Genomic DNA, 16,120 nt, shown 5'->3' with positions numbered 1-16,120 from the left:
CTCTTCAATATTTCTTCTTCCTGGAATAGAAAAAAACATGACCAGAGTCTATAGTTTCCCCCTGTGTCACACATTGTATACACTGTCCCTGTCTTTAAAGTAGCAGCCTTCTTTGGTCATCCTGGAATTATTCCTTTCTCCAGAATTCACTATTTCTAGCCCTTTCTGCCACCGTGCTATAAACCCAAACTCTTACAACTCCCTGGTCAGAGAATTTCTTATCCTGTTGATGGTTTTGGTTTCTTTACTCTTAGGCATCTTCTGTTCTTAGTCACCACCTGAATTCCCCCTTTCTGTTGGATTTTAGTAGGGCAAGATTGTGGTAGACATAAAAGTATGGACACTGCATTTATCAGGGAACCGCATGGGAATCACTTTTCTGTATTTTCTGGGAGATATCAAGGCAATTTTAATGTTATATATACATTTTACTTTGCCATAAAAATAAAGGTCACTTGCAAATTTAAGATTTTTACCCAGAATCTGAGGTGTTAGGTTTAAATTTATTGAGTCATACACATATATGTATGCCTATATTAATGCCAGAAACTTGCCAAAATCATTAGTGGAAAGTTAGGCATAGAGAGTCTAAGTGCAGGCCCCAGACTTCTCCTCCTCTGTGTTCTGGAGCTGGAGTAGTTCAGCCAGCTTCCAAAGAGCAGTCCCAGGAGTAAGAGCAGAAGGACTTAGCAGCTGTGATGTAATTCATGAACAGAAAATGTTAGATTGACAGACTGCTTTTAAGATGTTTCGATGATTTTTTTCTTTTTTTTTTTTTAAAGTCAGGCCAATCAATTTTTTTTTTTTCTTGGCAGCGCTGGGGATTGAACCCAGGGCCTTATACATTCAAGGCAGGCACTCTACCAACTAAACTACAACCCCAGCCCCCGATTTTTTTCTTAAAATTAATCTCCAAAGCATCACTGAAGTGAAATGAGATGAAATTCATTACTGGAAATCTTATTAACAGGAAATACATTGTTCAGAAGAAACTATTCTATTGGGAGACCAGTGGAATAGATTTTGTCTAGGAAAGATAGCTCACCTGGATAGAATTTCCCTAACTTGAAAAGTAAAGCAAGGCAGGAAGGCTAGGTGAGATTTAGATGAGGACAAACAAAAAGACCAACAACAGTGGTTTTTTTTGTTTTTTTTTTTTGTAAGAAACAGATGACACTCTCATACAGATTTTGGAGATGATCCAGAAGTAGACAAGTATGGAATGCTTAAACTGCCTAGTCCTTAGCTGGAAGTTTAATGCTTCTCAAAAATATCTAATGAATAATTTTTTAATCTAGGCCTAATTGATGTTCGGTATGTTGCAGTGATAAGTTTGTATGTGTGTAAATACCCATGAAACCATCACCATAACCAAGATGGTGAACATATCTATCACTCTCTTTAAAAAAAGAGGAACTAGACAAGAATGTTCATCTGTCCCAATCCAGTTCAACATTATACTGTTATATCTACCAAGTATAGTAAGTCAAGAAAAAAAGATATACAGATTGGAAAGGAAGAAGCAAAACTATTCCCAGACAACATAAATAGAAAGTGCCATAGATTCATCATAAAAATCTAGAACTGATGGGCGTGGTGGCGCATGCCTATAATCCCAGCGGTTTAGGAGGCTGAGGCAAGAGGATTGCGAGTTCAGAGCCAGCCTCAGCAAAAGTGACGTGCTGGGGCTGGGGTTGTGGTTCAGAGGTAGAGTGCTTACTTACCATGCGTGAGGCACTGGGTTCAATCCTCAGCACCACATAAAAATAAAATAAAGATATTGTGTCCACCTAAAACTAAAAAATAAATATTTTTTTAAAAAAGTGACGTGCTGAGCAACTCAGTAAGACCCTGTCTGTAAATGAAATACAAAATAGGGCTGGGGATGTTCCTCAGTGGTTAAGTGCGCCTGAGTTCAATTCCTGGTACCCTCCCACCCCCAAAAATCTAGAGCTAATAAATAAGTTAATAAGCAGGTCACAAAATAGAAAAATTGATTTTATTTTTACATATAAGCACTGAACAATTAGAAGTGGAAACAGTGCCATTTAATAGTAGCTCAGAAAAAAATGAAATGCTTTGGTATAAATTTCAGAAGGATCTGTACACTGAAAATGACAAAACTCTGATAATGAAAGAAATCCAATAAATAGAGAATACTATGTTAAAATTCCATTTAACTGGAAGGAGACCCTCAGAGTTATACAAAAGTACATACAAGAGGAAGTGAGGGGAAAGGGAAAAATAATACAAGGGGGACAAATGAATGTCAGTAGAGGGGGCAGAGAGAGAAGAGGGGAGGGGAGGGGAGGGGAGGGGGGATAGTAGAGGATAGGAAAGGCAGCAGAACACAACAGACACTAGTATGGCAATATGTAAATCAATGGATGTGTAACTGATGTGATTCTGCAATCTGTATATGGGGTAAAAATGGGAGCTCATAACCCATTTGAATGAAAGTGTGAAATATGATATATCAAGAACTATGTAATGTTTTGAACAGCCAACAATAAAAAATTTAAAAAAAAAATTCCATTTAACATTTTAACCATTTAGAGAATATTATGTTAAAATTCTCCCAAGGAGATTTACTGATTCAACATTATCTTAATAAAAATCCCAGCATATCTCTTATAAACATTAATATAAATGTAAATGCTAGAATATCTACTATGAAATAGAGTAATCAAGACAGTATGCCATCAACAAATAGGTAGCACATTAATACAACAGATTAGAGTCCAGAAATAGGCCCACACATATATGGCAATTGATTACTGACAAACATGTGAAAGCACCATTTTCAACAAATGGTACTGTAACAATTTTTGACAAAATATTTTGCCAAAAAATTTAACTTGGATTATATCTCACAACTTAGATGAAAATTTATTCATAGGCATAACAGAAAAGGCATAGAGAAAATCTTTGAAAGATTAGGCAAAGGGTTCTTAGATATGATAGTATAAATATCCAAAAGGGAAAACTGGTCTTCATCAGAATGTAAAACTATTTTTGAAATGCACTGTAAGAGAATGAAATGACAAAGCATCCACCTGAAGGAAATATTTGTGAATAATCCTATGTCTTATGGACACATTGGACACAGTGACTTTTGTCCAGAATATATAAAGAGCTCTCAAAATAATAAGCAAAAAACCAACCAAATAAAAAAGCCAAGTGAACAATATTAACAGACACTCCATGATAAAATATCAGTACACTCTTTTAGATTGGTTAAAAATATTTTAAAACTGATAGTACATCAAATGGCAATGCAGATGATACACTTTGGGTTTTGCAGTGTCTTTTAAGATTGAAGATATACAGTTATCCCTCAGTGTCCGTGGGGGATTGGTTCCAGAACACCTAGGTATACCAAAATCTACAGACCCTCCAGATCAGTACATAAATTGGCATAGTATTTGCATATAACCGAGGCATATCCTCCTGTATACTTGAAATCATCTCTGACTACTTATAATATCTAATGTAATATAAAGGTTATATAAATAATCATTTTTTAAAAAATAATGACCAGAAAAAGTCTGTACATGTTCAGTATGAACACATTTTTTTTTTAATATTTTCCATCCATGGTTGGTTGAATCAATGGATGTGGAATCCATAGAAATGGAGTGCCAACTTTACTTACCATAAACCCAACAATCCCATTCCTAAGCATGTGTTCACATAAAGCAAAAACCTATATTCACACAAAAACTTGCATATGAACAACAAAAAAAGTTTATAACAACTATTTTGGTAATCACCACAACCTAGAAACAAGCCAGATGTCCCTTAACTGGGCAGTGAATACACTATGGGATACCAGTCAGCAATAAAGAAAGACAAACTGTTGATGCATTCAACAACATGGATGAATCTTAAGTGCCTTATGCTACATGAAAGAAGCCCAATTTAAAAAGAAGCATTCTCTATGCTTCTATTTCTATGAGTCTGCAGAAGACAAAGTCATAGAAGAGAGAACAAACATATCCCAGACTTAAGGGAGGAGTAAGGGACTGTAAAGGGATAACATAGGGCAAGTGGGGAGGGAGACAGAAGACCATTCTGCATGCTTAATGCTGATTGTGGTGAGAGTTATAAGATTTTATACATTTATCAGGTAGAAATCAAACCAAAAAGTGAATTTTACTGTATTTAATAATTGTGTCCTTATTTTTAACCCCAAAAAGTCAACTTGAATTTTATTTGTAATGACATCCAATAGATCAGTTTGGGAAGAAGTGACAATATTGAGTCTTCCAATCATCGAATACACACTATCTTCCCAATTAGTTAGGTTTTTTTAAAATTCTTTATAGCAATATTTTATAGGTTTTAGTATACAGATCATATACTTCTACATTCTGAGAAATACTAATGGATAGTTTTCTTGTAATGTGTTTATCTGGTTTTGGTATTGAGATAATGCTGGCTCTAGGAAACAAGGTGAGGATGTTCTCCAATCTTCCTTGAGAATTTGTAGAGAATTGGTATTCTTTTTTTAAAATGTTGGTCGAAACTTCAGTGAAGCCTTGTAGACATGGTGTTTCTTTTGTGAAAAGATGTTTAGCTACACATTCAGTTCTTTAATAGGAACAGGACTGTTCAAGTTCTTTATTCTTGAGTGAGCTTTGGTATTACGAGTTTCTGTAATGCTATACAATCTCTATAGTAACCCTTTACCCATGCTGTTCTATCCTGAAAGTAACTAAAGATAATATGTAAGTGAATATTCATGGCCTCTTCAGAAAAACTTTATTTACTAGAACAGGCAGTGGTAAATAAATCACCTGTCTTCATGAAGGAGGCTCTGCGAGGCTAAAACCAACAGGAAAAGAAGAGCCAGCAGCAGGGACAGAAGTAGAGCCTGGCTGAGGGTGCAAAGGGAACATGGAAGAATCTTTCTTCTTCTCAATTTTCTCCCCATTTCAATCCTATGAATTAGCTAAAGCAGAAAAAGAAATAATGGAAATGACCCTGACCATGGATAGGAATTCTAAAAGGTTTCGTGACCAAGGTGCCCCTGGGGAAAGGAGAATACATTTAGATTCATTGGAAAGAATGACATTTATAGGGAGATACCTCAAAATAGACTAGGGCAGCAAGATAAGTGATTGATTCCTCTTTTTGGAGTGTTAGAATAGACCCATGGAAAGCATACTATAAACATTTCTGTGGAGATAAAACCAAATGTTAAAAAGTTCAATTAGTTCTAGGGCCAAATCAATTCAATATACCGAACAGCAGAGATTAAAAAAAAATACACATGTGTGTATGTCCACTAATATGAACAATTAGAAATCAATGAAACAGACTAGGGATTAGCAAACTGTGGCCTGTGGGCTAAATCCAGCTCACTGCCTCTTCTGGTAAATAAAGATCACTCTTAAATCTGACATCTTCCCTAGGTCAACTCTAACTTGTGGGAAAGATCAGAGTCTCCTCATCATTACCTAGTTAGTCCCCCAGTGTCCGCTTAGGAATATATGTAAATATATATATTCCTTATTTTATTTATTTATATATATAAAATTATATCCTTATTTTATTTATATACATACATATGTATGAATGATTCTAAATTGTATTTCTTCCGTCTCTTGTTTCCTAGAGGCACCCTTTTCCTAGTTCACAACTCAGGGTTCACTCCCTAAAAATCTAGTTACTACACTGTATTAATCTAGATGAATAAAACTACATACCCTTTAGTATATTTGAGGGTTTAGGCCTGAGTAAAAAAAGAAAAAAATAAACAATCTCAATGGCATAATAAACTGAAGTCTTGCAAAGAAAAAAGTTAGAATTTGAGATAATTATTAGTCTCTCCCCCACTTCACCACTCAACCTACCGGAGCAATTGCTGACTGTACTGCAGGAGGGGTCAGTGTCGCTTCCTCCAGGAAGCCTCCTGGCCCTTGCAGGATTCAGGTCCTTGCTCTTCAGGCTTTCTTGGTTCTCTGTTCTACTTTAATCATACCACAGTGAAATGTAATTCCTCATGTCACAGTTTCCAAGTCGAGGAGTGTATCTTATTCCTGTCTCAGCTTCATGCCTTGCAGAAGGCAGCTCCATGATAGATGTTCAGTAAATCTGTTACTAAGTCTGGCACCAGCTTATTACCCCTACCATAGCCCTATCTCCTTTACCTTAACCCTTGCCATCTGCTGGTTTAGCTATCAAAAAGGACCAGCAGACAAGAGCAATCTCTTCTTCTGAGAAGAAACTCCAGGCAGTGCAGTGGTTGTCCTCTAGATGTCCCATTGTCCCATTGAACCAGTGGGTACGGGCTTCCTCCAGTCTGCACGGCAGGTCAATCTGGACTTCATTCCTTCACACATTTTGCTTCCTTTTCTGTTCTTCTAACAGGGGTCAAAAAAAGTTAAGAGGTTCTAATTGAACATGGTCAGTGTAGCTGGTGGACATAGTCTAGGCTTTCACCCAGAGGTTGTTAGCTTGGGAGCAAGTCGCAGGTGGAGGCTTGGGGAAGGGAGGGGGACAACACTAATGAAGTATTCACCAAACTGAATGCACTTTGAAGAAATCTGTGGGTTAATCACAAGAGCTTCTCTCAGAAATGAGCTTTCCAAGACAAAAAATAATAATAAAATACTTTTTCTTTTTTCCTTTTGTGGTACTATAGTATGACCTATATGACATGACTTTACCCAGCTTAATGCTCAGCAAGAAACCCTAGGAGTGTTTGATGTGTTTTTGCCTAAAGTAGACTCAGGTTGGGGGTGGTTACTTTTGTTGGCAGTGTCAGGAGTTGAGAAATCAGGGCCATTGATAATGGAACCTGTGAGAATACATGTACCTTCAGGTGAGAAATTGCCCAAACTCTTGAGAGACTGGGAGCCTCAGAGGATTCTTGATTTCTGGGTCTTTGTTCTTTTTCAGACGCTCTGCATCCTAGCCAACATAGCAGATGGGACAACAGCAAAAGAACTTATTATGACTAATGATGACATCCTGCAGAAAATCAAATATTACATGGTAAGCCCTTGTCCCCCAAAACTGCAGCATTGGAAGGCAGGGACTGTAGTGTTGTTGCAGGAATTTTCTAAGACGAATAAATTATTGTGACAGATTCAGGGGACTCTCCCATCCAAAAGGGTGGAAAACACTAACTCCTTGAAGCTTGTGCCATTGGAGATACTAACATCTACCACCCCAATCCCCACTCCACTCATCTACTGATTGCCTCCTTACCCAGTGAAGCTGGGGGCTCTTGGCTTTCTCTCAGTGCCCCAATTCTGTCTCCCTTCTCAAGGCTTCAGTCCCATGGAACTAAGGTGCTTCCTTGGCACCTTAATTTCTCAACCCGTTTGCTTCCAAATAGCATGCCACCTACTGCTGTGGCCATGCCCTACATCATTTCATCACCCATGGCTAAAATCTGTCCTCCTCTTTTCATTTTCAACATATCCTAACTGAATTCTAACCACAGAGGAACCTGCCTCCTCTTGGTCACCACACGGTTAACAATTGCAGAGGAAGGACAGAACAAGCTGATTGAATGATCCACTTCACAAAATCCACCTGGGCACTCAGCCTCACTGGGTTTCCTTCAGTGACTCTCAAGCAGTTTGGTACCCCCATTCTCCACAAACAAGAATAGGTTCTTACCCTCTCCTCATTCTTTAAACTTCATTTCTTCCCTCCCCGTTACTCTTAGCGATGACCTAGTTTTTTGCTTTATTAAGAGAATAGAAGCTAAAATTTTTTGAGGCTCTTTGTACACCTTGAAGTCAAATCCATACTCGCTTATGACCGCCCATCATGTACTGCAAGATTTAACCCCTCCTCATCCCCCGCTCATTGCCTTGCTCTCTTCTTTGCTTAGTACGTTGGCTTCTTTCATTTCCTCGGCAAGGCCATGCTCTTGCCTGCCTGAGGATCGTCACACATACTGGCTTCTCTTCCTGGAACACTTTTTTTCCCACCCCTTCTCACTCTTCAGACCTAAGGTGAACTGACCCTTCCTCTCTTATTCTGTGTTCCTGCATTCTGTTTCTTGCCTTTACAGCATTCAGCTCAGTTATAGTGAGTGTGCCACCTGAGCCTCTCCTCTACCAGGCATAAACTCCATGACATTAAGGACACATCAGTTTGTTCACAGTTCTGTATCCAGCACCTTGTAGTACCTGGCCTTTCATATAAGCTCAGTAAACTTGAGTGAAAACCTCCTGCTTCAACCAGGAGTTCCCTGATCTTTCCACATAGTAGCTTTCATCTCTTGACAGTCCTTCCATCAGCAGAGGAGTGCTTGCCTAGCATGTAAGAATCCTTGAGTTCAATCTTCACTACAAAACAAAAAGCAAAGAAAGTTTCCCTTAACCTTGCATACACCTACCTCTCTGCTTCTGTTTGAAGTTACATTTCTTAAAAGCATCTTCTGCACATGCTTTCTCCCTCCTTACCTCAAAGTTCATTCTCTAACCTAATTCATCTGGCCTCCATCCCCATCACCTGAAACTGTTCTAGTCAGGGTCACCAGTGATCTCTGTGATGCCAAATCCAAACGGTGCTTTCTCTCCACTTCTTACCCCACTTACAGCAGACTTCAGCATTGCTGTTTCTTCCTCCAGAAAATCTTTTTGTCTTGGCTTCCATGACCTTCTCTTGATCCCCTTGCCTGGGCCGCCTTCTTCTACAAGCTTTCCTGAATCACTGATTCACAGCCTTGGCTATACAACATAATTTCCTGGGGAGCTTTCAGAGACTATAGCCTTGCTTCTCCCAAGATTCTGATATAAAAGGTCTGAAGTATAGTCTGGTCATCAGATTTTTAAAAGTTCCCTGAGTGGTTCTTACATAAAGAGTTAAGAACAATTGGCATGGGGAATCTTGTCCACCCTGTGGCTTGTACTGTCATTTCTATGCTGATGATTTCTAAGTATCTGCCCCCAACCTCGACCTCTCTTCAGAACTCTAGACTCATATCTCCCTGTCTACTCAGTATTTTTATGTGACTGTCTGATAGCCTCTCAAGTTTGGTATTCAAAAATGAATTCTTAGCTATCTCCCTTAGATTTACGTGTCTCACCTCCTGGTCTTTACCATTTAGTTTAGTAGCTTTGCCATCTACCCCATTGCCAAAACCTGGGAGTCTATCTTAATTTCTTTAGCTCTTACCTTCACTCATCTAATTTATTGCCAAGTCCCATGAATTCTTCCTTCAAAACTAATCTTGAATCTGTTCATATCTTTCCATCACCACTGACCCTTTCTGGTCTAAGCCATAGTATATTATGACTGATTGACTACATAATCATAGTAGCCTCCAGGATCTTCTGCTTTGTTACTTCAGTCCCATCAGCCAAAGTGATTTTCTAAAAGTGTAAATAAGATCTTGTCCCTCCATTGTACAAATCCTATAAGAGCTTTGAACTCAGAATGAAATCCAGAGTCCCTGCTCTGGTCTTAAAGGGCCCACAATTTGGCCATGCCTCCTTCTCTGAATATACATCTTCTTACCTCAGATCTTTTCAGGAACTATTGTTCTTGGAAACCCTAGCCTCTTGATTTTTACACATCTGGCACCTTCCTTCTTTAAATCTCTGTTAAAATGTTGCCTCTTTCAAAGAAATGATCTCTGCACCATCTAAATTAAGTTCCTGCCCTCTAGTTTTATTGAATGATTAATGAACTTATAAATAGTAAATGCTTTTTATAGTATATGCAAGTTCATTTATTCAGTTTACCCATTGATGGCCTGAGGCTGTGAGCAGATGGTAAGTTTTATTCTGTTTGGTCTTAATGGAGCTCAAACTGGACATCTCTTAAAAACTGTTGCCAGGTAGAAGATGAAGCACAAAGCATAGAATTCTAACAGAGGAAGCCATGTCCATTTCTTTTTCTTCTTGGTAGAGGTACAGTCCTACTTAGGAGATAAATCTGTCTTGACCTTCAAGAAACCATTAAGAATATTATGTAATTGGTAGTCCATTAGTTATGCATGAATTATTTAAATATGCTAGCTTTTTTTTTTTTTTTAATTGACCACTAGGTAAATAACCTGTAAGATTGTTTTACTGCTGGGCGTGGTGGCACATGCCTGTAATCCCAGTGGCTCAGGAGGCAGAGGCAGGAGGGTCGAAAGTTCAAAGCCAGCCTTAGCAAAAGCAAGGCACTAAGTAACTCAGTGAGCCCTTGTCTCTAAGTAAAATAGAAAATAGGGCTGGGGATGTGGCTCAGTGGTCCAGTGCCCCTGAGTTCAATCCGCGGTACCAAAAAAAAAAAAAAAAAGATTCTTTTACTCATGAGTCCTCTTTCACTTAGGAAAAAGCACTCTATATGGATAAATGATCCAACTTAACCAGAAATAGTTGTACTTTTAGTATATAAACAAAAGTAAACAAGAATTATGTGTTAGAAGATAGAAAGCTGCTCAATGATAGTTGATACATTTGATAAAGTAGAGATTGGATCTAGTCTTTTTGATCCTTCTACAGAAATAGGAGTAATTTAATTATCACCTATGACATGTTACTCAAAAAAAAAAAATGATCTGAAATGAGATCACCTCCATTTTTAATCCTTTTCTATATTACTAGGGTCATTCACATGTCAAACTGCAGCTTGCTGCTATGTTTTGTATATCGAACCTCATATGGAATGAAGAGGAAGGTAAGAGTCTGGTGAGATGTTTTCCTGAAGAAAAGTATGGGAAGATAAAAGTATGGCACAGGGAAAGCAGAAAGTTCCCCTGAGATTTTAGGCAGGGGCCCTACTCATTGGCCTAACTGGCCCTCACCACCCTACAGAGGCACCCCAGTAGGAGAGTCAGTGGGACTAGCCTGAGTCAGCTGACCTGAGCCAACACTATTGGAGCCAACACTATACCGAATTACTAGGGGTGAGGAGTGAGTGACAGTCCTTGCCCTTGGGAGAGCTGATAAGAAGGATATAAGAGGCACTTGAAGAAGGTGAGAGAAGAGTGGATAAGAGGATGGCCTTCTGTTGTAAGCATAGGAAGCACATTTAAGGACTACTGGCAGATAAGCATGACAGAGAAGAGGATATACTGGTGAGATATAGTCTTACAGTAAGGTGGCTAGGGGTAGTGATCAAAGGTTCTCCATATATTAGAGTCACCTGGGGATTTTTGCAAAAGACCAGTTCCATTAAAATCTCTGGGGGTGGGTCTAGGTACAAGTAGTTCTTAAAGCTAACAGGTTGTTCCAGTATACAGCCAAGGTATGGAGAAGAGCACTGGATCTCAGTGCTAGGCTGGCTGCATTAGAATCACCGAGAAACTTTTAGAAGGCAAGTTTCTGGGCTTTGGCCATAGAGATTCTGGTTCACTGGGTCTAGAGGGTATGGTGCCTCAATGTAGGTTCTTCAGTGCATCAGTGTAGATTTTTCAGTGGGGAGGAAAGATTCCAGAGGGATTGTTATACTTAGCACTTGTATCCAGAAGTGGTAGGAGGCAAAACTGGATTTAACCCACAGGTCTCCATACCATGTAACATTTGAATTCCAAGAGAAAAATCCAGGCCTCAAAGTCTTGGTCTAGTTGGAAGGTGGAACAGAGTGGTATGAAATTGGAACTGCCAGTTGTGCTGAAAGGCAAGAAGTGCAGGGAGGAAGGAAAAGGGCAGAAAACAATAGACGGAGGGGAAAACAAGGTCTCTTAGGAATAGGAAGAGACTGTCCTCCCCAGTGCTGTGGCAATGTCCTAAAAAGCATCAGAGCTTGGGGCCAATGACAGAGGACCTTGTACCAGACTGAAAGAATCTGATCTTGATCTTAATAGTCTGTGGGAAAATTAGTCCAGCAGCAGAATATGGGGTGGACTGCAGGAAGGAGGGACAAGAGGTACAGAGACCACTTAGGCTGAGGGTCCAAGCATGAGAGGATCCAGGTACATTGCAGGAGGGTGGTGGATAAGAGGCAAAAGGTTGAGGAGTGAAGGGTCCCAGTAAGGCTGAAGGAGAACAGCTGTCTGCATCATTTTCCCAGTAACCTGGTAGCTTTAATCTTTTAGGTTCACAAGAACGCCAAGATAAATTACGAGACATGGGCATTGTAGATATTCTACACAAACTGAGCCAGTCACCAGATTCCAACCTTTGTGACAAGTGAGTATCAACATGAAAGGGGCCTCTATTTGAGCTACTTTGGAGTCAAATCTTTTATGAAATGGTTTGAATTGCTTAGTAATTCACATGGCCAAACTTTTAAGATCTTTTAGATTCTTAGAATTTCGTTTTTAATTTTCTGAGTCAACTGTGACATTTGAGTGAGGCATAAACTAGTAATTACCAAATTATTAAAGACTCTCACCCTGAATTAATGTTGAGTCTGCATCATCTTAGTTGGTATCTAAGATCCAGAGGCCATTCCCTTACTTCCTAAGATCATTAGAATAGAAATGCATGTAGCCTTTTGGAAAGCAGAAAGACAACTATTGAAAACGTTGATTAGATCACTGAAATCAGATCACTGAGCCTTGTAATCTAGCCTAGCCTACCCCTTTAGCTGGGAATCAGCAGTGACCACTAAGTAGTCCCTGTCCTCAGAGAGCTTGCCATTCCCCAGGAAGGGTAGGAGTTACAACCATACATCCAGCTAACCTCAAAATAGTCAGAAATACTCTTCCTAGCTGTGTACACTCCCTGATAGCAGACTTCATGTGCCAGCTTACTTCTGTGTGTAGCAGCAGGAGGGAACATCAGCTGTCCTTCTCCAGACACCTGAGCAGAGCTCAAAAGCCCTTCAGCTCCTTGTGAATTGGTTTTGCCTATCCCACCTCCACCATACCACCCTATACTCCAGCCTTACCTGCCTGCTTTCAGTATCACACTTCAGGCATTCACAAACTCTCTTATCTGTTTTGCCACCCTGGGTCCCTTCCCTCCAAGTCCCCATTCATTCTCTTTTTTTTTTTTTTTTTTTTAATACCTACCCTGCACTCACTCCCCTCACTGTTTTAGGCATTGGAGATGTATGGTGAATAAACTTGGTGAAATCCTTGCTCATGGAACTTACATTCTACTATAAAAGACAGATAATCCACAAATGAATGTAAGTTCAGTTGGGTAATGACCAGGTACCATGAAGAAGAACAAAGCAAAGATAAGGGAACGGAGATTAAAGAAAGTTGGTTATCATACTGGTTAGTCAGTAAATCTCTCTCAGAGGATGTGATATTTGATCAGAGAACTGGATGGAATGAAGGTATCTGCTAGACAGATGTTTAGAGGGAGAATATTCCAGGCACAGGGCATGGTGGGTTCAAATGCCAGGTAAACTTGGCATTTCCAGAGAGCAGCAAGAAAACCAGTAGGGTTGGAGGAAAATAATGAGGGGGAGCATAAACGTAGGTGGAAGGAGCCAGATCACAAAGAGCCTTGTAGGTAAGAATTTTGACTTTTTATTCAGAATTTGGAGGTTATTGGAGAGTGCTGAGCAGAAGAGGCATTAAATAATTTTGATTTTTAAAAGATCACTCTGGTGGCTATGTACAGAATCATCTTTAGTAGGCAGAAGGGAAGGAGGGAGACCAGTTGAAGTCTGTTGCAATAACCTAAGTAAGAAACAACAATGGTCCTGGTGAAGTATTGAGAAGGTGTTGGATTCAGAATTTAATCTGAAGACAGAGCCAACTGGACTTGGTGGAAGGTATTAATGAAAAAGAGGAAAGGAAAATGCCAGTAGCCTGAGCAACTGGATTGAGGTGCAGTTTACGACAGTGGTGTGGAACCTCAGAGAGTGAGTTGGGGTAGAGAGAATCGAGTTTTTGTTGGGATGAGCCAACTTTAAGAGGCCCATTAGGTATCTAAGGTACTCAGGGGAGATAAGAACAGGGATATAAATTTGGATGGTGTTTAAAGGGAGCTGGATGAGTCACCTAACTAGACTAAAAGAGGGAGAGGAGAAAAGAGTGCCAACAACCAAGCTTTGGGGCCCTCCAACAGTTAGGGGAAGATGAGAAACTTCCAGTAAAAGAGCATAGGAAAAACCAACGGGGTAGACTTGAGACCCAGGCATGTAGTGTCCTGAGAGCAAAGAAAGAGAGTGCCTAGACAGGGCCTTTCATCCTTAAAAACTGGATCAGCTTGTCACCTCTTCCAAAACATCTTGTCTGACCCACTCTCCTGCCTTGACCCAGGCTATGCTAGGAACCCCTTCTGTGCGCCATAGCATGCAGAACACATTGCACTGTGTTTCTGCTGCAGCCTGTTTTCTCTGCTGAAGGGACAAAGTACCTAGTAACTGCTCTGCCAGTGAATGGCTATTCCTGACTCTGGAACACAAGAGCAGGCTGGGCTTTTGCCTCCTTGGAGCTTGTTGTCCTATAGGTCAAAGAGGGCAAGCCCCTGAATAACCACAACCCCAATGCTGGTCAGATAAGTGTAACACCAAAGGCAAGTCCAGGCCGGCCACATGTCACAGGCTGGATTTGAACTTTTGCTTGAGGTTTGGCACCTCTGCTCCCCTCCATAGATGCCACCTTATATGGAGGGCTGTAAACCCACCTCTTCTGGCTGATAACCAGGTCATTTTCTGAGGGTTTTCTCGCATAATTGTTCAGAAGTGAAAACTGTTCTTCTTAACATTGTCTCTGGGATGATCTAGATTGCTGAGAGAGGCCTCACCAAGATGTAATGAGGGGTGTGTGGGCCCTCCCTGCATTGCTATAGACAAGTCAGTGCTTTCTCCCCCAAATTTGTATGGTATATATAAGTTTTCACCACTTCTTACACTTCAGCCCATTAAAAGAAAAAAAGGTGTGAGTTACCCAGTCTAAGTCCATCTAAGAAAAGATGATCATACCTCCGAAAACATCTGTCTAAAAAACTTCTTAGGTAATAATAGACAGCAGAAAGATTAGAGAACTTTCTGAGGCACAAAATAATCAAACATAGCCAGCCTCTGAGTAAGATCCAGAAGGAATTTGAATTGACAGTTTTTTAAAAGAGTAACACAGGATTTTGATTAAGACCCTCAAATGGACATTCCCGTAATCATACAGTAAAGTCTGTCATCTAGAGAAGACCTCTCCCAGGTACTTCTGTATTTAAGTCTTTGTGATCCTTTGACTTTGAAGTACTTAATAGTTGAGCTGTTGCTAACCAGCCTTTCCAGCCCAGGCTCAGAGGGCCTCAGGGTCGCAAGGCCCTGGCATTCTCACCCAACCCTCACACTGCTCTTCCCCGCTTCCTTATGGATTTACGGAGGCAGGTGAATGGTCCCTAAGGGGTACTGTGGCATTATTTGAAAACTTGTTTCTGAAAATGTCCTTTCTTAAAACCCATCTTGCCTGTGGATCAGGGACAGTCTTTCTAGAGATTTCTGTTCTGATGCTTTGGACTGTTCACAGTTATCGTCTCTAGAGTCTTATGTAATTGTAAGAACATTCCTTAGTGTACCACTTTACAAACTGTAGACTAGGGCTGGAGTTGTGGCTCAGGGGTAGAGTGCTTATCTAGCATGTGTGAGGCACTGGATTTGATTCTCAGCACCACATATAAATAAACAAAATAAAGCCCATTGACAACTAAAAAAATATTTTAAAAAAACCTTTAGTATATTACTTTACTATCAAAACTGCACTAAATCCAGCTAATTGCATGCCCAGTCTACTTGGTGCTACTTTTGTCAGCTAATACAACTGGAATTTTAGACTTATCTTTCTGTAATTTAGAAGGGGAGACTGTTGCTAAAACCAGACTTCCTAGCTCCACAATTGCATCCTCTATAGAAACTACAAAGCTTATGATGGGAGTGGTAAAGGAGGCTCAGAGGAGTGGAAGAGGTTGGAGCACTGTTGACATTACACCTTTTCCTCTCCACCTGACCCCTTTCTTCCCAGTCACCTTAACAAGCTGCATGTCCCCCATTGATGGTATCATCAGGCATATAGAACAAGATGAAATTGTACCCTTCTTCCATGGTTCTGAGGCATTTGAACCATGAGGCGCTTCATCCCATGAGTAGCAGCTAATCCCTGGGTCAGATTTCCTTCCCCTTAGCTTCCCAGAACTCAAAGGGTCCTTCCCTAGTGTTGTGTATTACTGTGTAAAACCTGCATGGCAGTAGGAGAAAGTAGAGAATTCCAGATCCATCACAACTCTGGACTAGTGACAAAGGAAAACTATAAAAT

At 40.1% G+C, this 16,120-nt stretch overlaps 1 protein-coding gene across 5 annotated transcripts in view; it reads left to right on the top strand.

Annotated features, from left to right (window-relative positions):
• The window catches only part of Armc8 (armadillo repeat containing 8), a 99,972-nt gene that overhangs the window by 81,830 nt on the left and 2,022 nt on the right, over positions 1 to 16,120 (top strand). For all 5 annotated transcript variants that reach the window (XM_071615622.1, XM_071615623.1, XM_027933572.2 and 2 more), the window contains 3 exons: positions 6,907 to 7,002; positions 10,566 to 10,638; positions 11,999 to 12,092. In XM_071615622.1, coding sequence (XP_071471723.1) covers positions 6,907 to 7,002; positions 10,566 to 10,638; positions 11,999 to 12,092 — 263 coding nt within the window. The remainder of the gene's footprint in view (positions 1 to 6,906; positions 7,003 to 10,565; positions 10,639 to 11,998; positions 12,093 to 16,120) is intronic.

Source organism: Marmota flaviventris, chromosome 8 (assembly GCF_047511675.1).
Source record: "Marmota flaviventris isolate mMarFla1 chromosome 8, mMarFla1.hap1, whole genome shotgun sequence".
In the NCBI taxonomy this organism is placed as follows: domain Eukaryota; kingdom Metazoa; phylum Chordata; class Mammalia; order Rodentia; family Sciuridae; genus Marmota; species Marmota flaviventris.
Note: the sequence above shows the minus strand (reverse complement) of the source record. Positions and strands in the feature narration are given on the sequence as shown.